This window comes from Chenopodium quinoa, unplaced genomic scaffold, assembly GCF_001683475.1.
Source record: "Chenopodium quinoa cultivar QQ74 unplaced genomic scaffold, ASM168347v1, whole genome shotgun sequence".
Classification (NCBI taxonomy): Eukaryota; Viridiplantae; Streptophyta; class Magnoliopsida; order Caryophyllales; family Amaranthaceae; genus Chenopodium; species Chenopodium quinoa.
In genome coordinates, this window is record NW_018744498.1 from 1,433,985 (window position 1) to 1,440,911 (window position 6,927).

General features: G+C 35.1%; 1 protein-coding gene across 1 annotated transcript; it reads left to right on the plus strand.

Annotated features, from left to right (window-relative positions):
* Positions 1-876: 876 nt before the first annotated feature.
* On the plus strand, positions 877-1,503 carry LOC110697767 (ATP-dependent DNA helicase PIF6-like). The gene has a single exon (XM_021875147.1). The coding sequence runs from the start codon at positions 877-879 to the stop codon at positions 1,501-1,503; it is 627 nt and encodes a 208-aa protein (XP_021730839.1).
* The last annotated feature ends 5,424 nt before the right edge of the window (positions 1,504-6,927 follow it).

Sequence of the window (6,927 nt, forward strand, 5' to 3'; positions counted from 1 at the left end):
CTAGCGCCAAGTCTAGCGTCAGGCGCCAATCGTAGCGTTAGGCGCTACGGCTGGCATTTGGCGCTGACTCAGAAATCCACGCGTTTTCTTAAATCAGATAAAAATTGCCATACAGGAGGATAAAATCGTATTTTTCTCAAAATATGTTCATTGATTCTAATTAAAACTCTGAAAAGTCAACAAAAGTCAATTTATCAATGCTAATTGAATTAGGAATGAAAAGAACCTTCTTCAAGAATCTAGAAGACAAAAACCATTCCTAATTTCATTAGGAATGATAAATCTATATTAGGCCCTCCCCTAGATCATTGAGCCGCATATAAGGCTTCAACCGGACCCATTTCAGTAAATTGGCCATAACTTCCTCAATATTCATCGGAATTGGGCTTATATTATATCGCTGGAAAGCCCTTTTCAAGCCCCATCCAACTACACTACTATTGGACCCATATCATGAACCAACCAAATTGGATTGGCTGTTTTCTTAACATAAGTCTTCAAAAACAGAGAGAAGAGAAAAGAAATTAAAACTATCCGCAACACTGAACTTTCCACACTTTTGCTTCATTCGATTATGATTCGACGCGAAATGTACTCATCACCAGGTTTGGTTTTGGGGAGACACAAACGGGTTTCTACATTACTGAAAACTTAAGGGCTAAATATGATCATGCATATGCAGCTTTTCTGTTGGCACTAGGAAATGGTGAATTGCAAAAAACGGAGGAGGCATTTGTTGAGCTACCATCAGATATTATTAAGCCTTTATGTACTGGAATAACTGATGATGTACATCTAAAAGCTGTAGCATTTCCAGAAATGGATATGTTTCCATTTAGTTAAGACATTTTTACTACAAGAGTTATTTTGACACTGATGAATGAGGATGTTGATGCCATAAAATCAAGTTTGATTTACAAATTCTCGGGTGAATTAGTAGTGTATAAAAGTTATGACACTATGATTGATGAATATTGTGCCGTATATCCTACTGAATTTCTAAACAAACTTTGCCCTGGTGGTATGAGTCCTCATGAGCTTGAGCTGAAAGTTAATAGTCTTGTTATTCTGTTAAGAAACCTTCTGTCAGCATCTGTTTTGTGTAATGGAATAAGACTCATATGCAAGCAGTTTTTCCGTAATCTCATTGAGTGTGTTATTGTTGTTGGACATAATAAAGGTCAGCACGTGTTGATTCCAAGAATATCATTACGTCCATCAGATTCAGAAGGCTACCTTTTTCAGTTTCAGAGAAAACAGTTTCCTTTGAAACTTAGTTTTGCAATGACAATCAATAAAGCTCAAGGACAAACACTTAGTCAAGTTGTGGCTTTTTTACCGCGATCCTGTTTTTCACATGGACAATTATATGTTGCACTTTCTCCAACTTGTAAATCAGCTAATGTCAGTGTAATAACTGAAGCTAGCACTAAGCAACGGAAGGCGACAGAAGTGAAGAATATAGTATCTTATGATATTCTTGGTTTGGCAGGAATCATTTAGAGTGGAAAAAGAAGTAAGTTATCATCATTCTTTTTCATTCATATTGGTTTTGAGAGTGTGTATATTTTCTTAAAACCAATAATTTCTACACCATTACAATGAGTAAGCTTATTTTTATTTTTTAATAACTTTTATTTGTTTTCCTATGTGTTTGCAGTGATGGAACAACTAGGAATTTAATCTAAATAATTCATGTACATGAACCATATTTGTAGTTCAAAATATAGATTTTAAAGTCAGGAGAAAGGCCACAAAAATGTAAATGTAAATAGTGGAAAATTAGATATATTAATCTTATTTTTATTATCAGAGGAAAAAAAAGGAAAAAAAAAGGAGAAAAAGGAGGAGACAAGAACAATATTACATGCTGAGATAGTTCATGCATGCAATCTCTTTTGGAAGGGGGTAGAAATTTTTGTCATCAACTTTTGCATGCATTCTTTTCCCATCTATTTTTTCACTATATAAGCAATGTTTAGCATCATTCGTATTCTCTAAAAAACCAACTAATTCTAAACTTATGCTATACATAAAATAAAATTCAAATACATAAACGATTGGTTAAGCTATACTAGGTTTAGCAAACAGTAATCAGTCATCAACTACTTCATAGGTATGATCAATCCTTTCGTGTTAACATAAATTTTGTTATCACTTCATAGATTTAGATAGATATGCATGTGTTGTTATTTCTTAGTTTATGGCTTTTAAATTGTCTCTGTTATATAAATTGTGCATGCTAAAAATTACCAATTTAAGTCTGAGAATCATCTGTTTCAAGCATGCAGTATGAAACTTTCAACTTTAAAATCATAACAAGCTTAGATAATTTTAGGGAATTCTCATAATAAAAAGTGTATTTTGAGTATCTACAAATGCATGCACAATTGTCTTTCATTTATGTGTTTTGAACATCAATTTAAGGCATGAAAACTGATTTATAAATCATACACATTAGATGTTGTACAGTAGGAGCAGAAGACTGATGTTATTTTTCATTTCTAACATTCTGCATGCATAATCTGAGAATCATCTGTTTTAAGTATGCAGTATGAAACTTTTTACTTTAAAATCATAACAAGCTTAAATAATTTTAGGGAATTTTCATAATAAAAAGTGTATTTTAAGTATTTACAGATGCATGCACAATCATCTTTCATTTATGTATTTTGAACATCGGTTTAAGGCATGCAAACTGATTAATGAATCATACATATTAGATGTTGTACAGTAGGAGCATAAGACTGATGTTATTTTTCATTTCTAACATTCTGCATGCATAGCAATTGCTAATTAAAATTTGAAAAACATCCATTTCATACATGCAATGTGTTACTTATACATTTAAAAAAAATAAAAAAAAATACTTACAGGATTAGAAGTGTATTCTGAATTTGTACATGATGCATGCATAATTATCTCTGATTTTTTTTAAAAAAAATTTAGGTAAAAACATGCAAACTGATTTTAAAATCATATAGATTAGATATTTTGTACAATTAAAACAATAGACTGGTACTATTTATATTTTAAACATTTTGCATGCATAAACTTGAACAAAAACTCTTTTACTTAAGGCATGCAGTATGAGACAGGTTTGTAGCATTTAAACAAGTTTTCTTTGATCATAATATTTAGTTATTTCAAAATCATCAAACAGAGAACATCTTCATGGCGCCACAACGGAAAGTCCTAGATGAAATCGATACAACTACAAAAAATTTCAAGGTCAAAGTAAGGGTTGCAGAGAAGGGTCGTCCACAAACATCAGAAAAAAATACACGATATCAGTGTATGTTTTTCGAAGATGACAAGGTATATCGATTTAATTCTACATACATTTTGAAACTCAACATTCAATTCGCACAAATTGATGAAAGCACTTAAAAAATTAACAAATTCTTGCTTGTTACAGAATAACCAGATGAAGATGACACTTTTTGGTGACCAGATTCTGGCATACTGGGATGTTATTAGTTTCAGAGGAAACTATGAGATTGCTGATGTTGTAGTAAGGAACTTGGATGCACAATGGAGGGCTAAAGAAGATGGCATTCCATTTCATTTGTCATTAGGAAGCAAGACTGTTATCCGATCTTTGGAACCTAAAGGAGAATCAATTTACCCCAGATATCAAACACTTGCTTCTATTCCAAGCATCCCTATTGATGATGATAGACATGGTAAACATATTATATGAATTACATATACAACCATATAATTTGTCAAATACATCAAAGTGGCATAATACAAAATGTTAGTATTTATTGTGATTTTTTTTTGGTGTTTCAGATATACTTGTGTTAGTTCTTTATGTATCAAAAGAACCAAGGAGAATAGTGACATCATCTAACAAAGAGACATCAGTTCGAGATCTTATGGTGATAGATCACAGGTAATTGCTGTTAAAGGCTGACTAATATCTTTGCATTCATTTCATTTCATATTATACTAACACAAAGTGAATATTAAAAAACCTCTAATTTCAGTACTGATCAGCCAATGAAAGTATGCACTTGGAATGACCTTGCTGGAGAACAGTCTGAATCAATTGTCTCAAGTAGTGAATCTTTCAAAGTAATTGGTATCACAACTCTACGACCTATTACTCGACAAGGTAAGATAACAACTTAGATCATATTAAAATTTTCAAATAATAAACACATGTAAAATATCTGAATCACGTTATGAGTATTGACATTTTACAAATAACAGGATTTTCAATTGAATCAACCATGACAACTTTCATTCTGAAGGACCCCCAAGGCAACAAAGTAGAAGCTTTAGTTGAATGGTATAGTTTTAAAGACTTTTTTTTCCTAAATATTGAAAATGTTAGCATAGTAATGTTTTGAACACATATTCAAAATTCTAAGAGAAACCCAAATTGTAATTTCTATGATGTGAGTAAAGCATAAATTGATATTCCATTTGTTTGTTTAATCTACTAATAATAGTTTGAATGTTGAAGTTTTTCACAATATTGTATATACAGTAATTTATGAAACCATAAATTTATGACAATTATTTGGTCTTGATAAAAAAGGGCAAAGAGACATCTATGTTGTTGGGGGTTGGTGAGTCCGACTCACCGCGGAAACAACTTCGACCCAAGGAACCACTCGTAATTAATAAAACCATAAAGCATAAATAAATAAACACAAGAAAAAGGAAGAATGAATCATACCCTTGAAGCGAGCTTCGCCCTCTCAAAACGGGCTCTTACTTGAAAGCCTTGAGCACCGCAAATGTCGTGCCTCCAACGGTATCCACCCACAAAAGACGAACACGACTTTTTAGGTCCGCTACCTTGGAGTTAGCAAGGTCTGACCAATACCTAAGTGTTAATGGAGTTTAAGAGTTTTTCCCAAAATATTGAATGCTCTTTCTAACTCCCACTCAAGCACTTTACTCCAAATTCCAAGGTTAGTATTTATAGAGGAAAGTATGAGTGTAAATTTCTATCCCATCAATGTGGGATCATGAAATTCCACAAATTAATTTAAAGCTAAATTAAATTAAAATTGCAAACTAATAATAAATCTACAAGTGGCATTACCATGTGAAATGGGTTGGTGAGGACCACATGGAGAGTAGGGGACCATACTTGCTCCCCACTCAATACTCTCCTAGTGCCACATGTCCTTACCCACTTGCTCCCATATTCCTCAAGCTTCCCCATAGTGACTGGCCCTATGGCCCAGCCACGAGCCCAACCCCGCACCAAGATTCGGGCTGCTGCTGTGTGCGCAAGCCACGCACTTGGTGCGGGCTTGCAACTGTGCGTGGCTGCTAGTGCGTGCGCTGCTAGCACGCCTAGCTTGAGGCAGCTAGCTGTTGCACGCACTACGTGCACGCGGCTGCTAGCTGCTGTTGTGCGTGGCTGCTAGCACGGTGCGCTAGCACGCACCTAGCCAGCCATGCTAGGCTCGGCTTGATGCGCTTGCTAGCAACCTATGCTTTGACATTTTTTGCCCCTACCATTCAGATGCTCGGGGCACTCCGATGCTAGGGGTATTTTGGGAATATGGTCAATTTATTATTATTTTGCGCGTCTCGTCTTTTTATTATTTTTGACTCGACATCCGACGTTCGGTTTCGACGCTCCAAGCTCAAATTACCGACGTCTAAATATTTAACACTCGGGCGACGAATTAATTTCTTCCGAATTAATTCGTCGAGCCGGTTCGTATATTTTGCTTGGGTGTCACCTGAAGGGTTCAGTCAAGATTAAATTGTAATATTAATTATATTAATATTACTGATCGGAAGCGGCCTCCACCCACTACTCATGGTCAAGGAAAAGAGTTCCAGTAGTAATAATGAGAAAAATACTTATGACGATTTTTAAATCTCTTAAAGTATTCTCATAGGCCGATCCAGTATGGTTCTAAACCAATAACTGTGCAAATGATTTATATTCTCATAGCACAAGAAACGGTGCTATAAATCATACTACACACTAATCACTAATGGTCATTAATCGTCCAAAAAAAATATGACCTTGATTAGGGATAATTTTCAATTAAAATATTCAATGTTAACTTAATAGGTGTTTCTTTATCCAAGCCATTGACTTGATACCCTATTTTGAATATTTATTAAAATCAATGGACTCATTATTTAATTCTAAACCACAATTAAATAGAGACGAAGAGAATTAAATTGCATGAAAAATTTTAATTACTCCAAAAACTGAATGGTTCATCATAGTGCTTTACATTAACATTGTCCAAAATTTAATTAAAACACTATAATATGGAAATCAAAGCCAGTTCGCGACATGCTTAATTCCCATTGCCTCAATGTGTTTGTTGTGCTTCACTTGAGACAAGGGTTTAGTAAGTGGATCGGCTACATTGTCATTCGTTCCCACTTTGCAAATTCTGATTTCACCCTATGTCTTCCATTCTCGAATCATGTGAAATCGCCTCTTGACATGTTTGACCTTCTGATGTTCTCGTGGCTCTCTAGCCTGAGCAATAGCTCCATTGTTGTCACAATGGAGGTCTATTGGACCCTTGACGGAGGGTACAACACCAAGTTCATCAATGAACTTGTGAATCCAAACAGCCTCCTTGGCTGCCTCAGACGGTGCCAAGTACTCGGCTTCAGTTGTAGAATCAGCAGTTGTGCTTTGCTTTGAACTCTTCCAACTAAACTCTCCTCCATTGAGACAGAATATGTATCCGGATTGTGACTTGGAGTCGTCTCTCTCTGTCTGGAAGCTTGCGTCGGTATATCCCTCAACAACCAATTCATCTTTACCGCCATACACAAGGAATTTATCCTTTTTCCTTTTCAGGTACTTCAGAATATTCTTGGCCGCAGTCCAACGAGCCTCACCTAGGTCTGATTGGTATCGGCTCGTAGCACTAAAGGCATACGATAAATCCGGCCTAGTACATATCATGGCATACATGA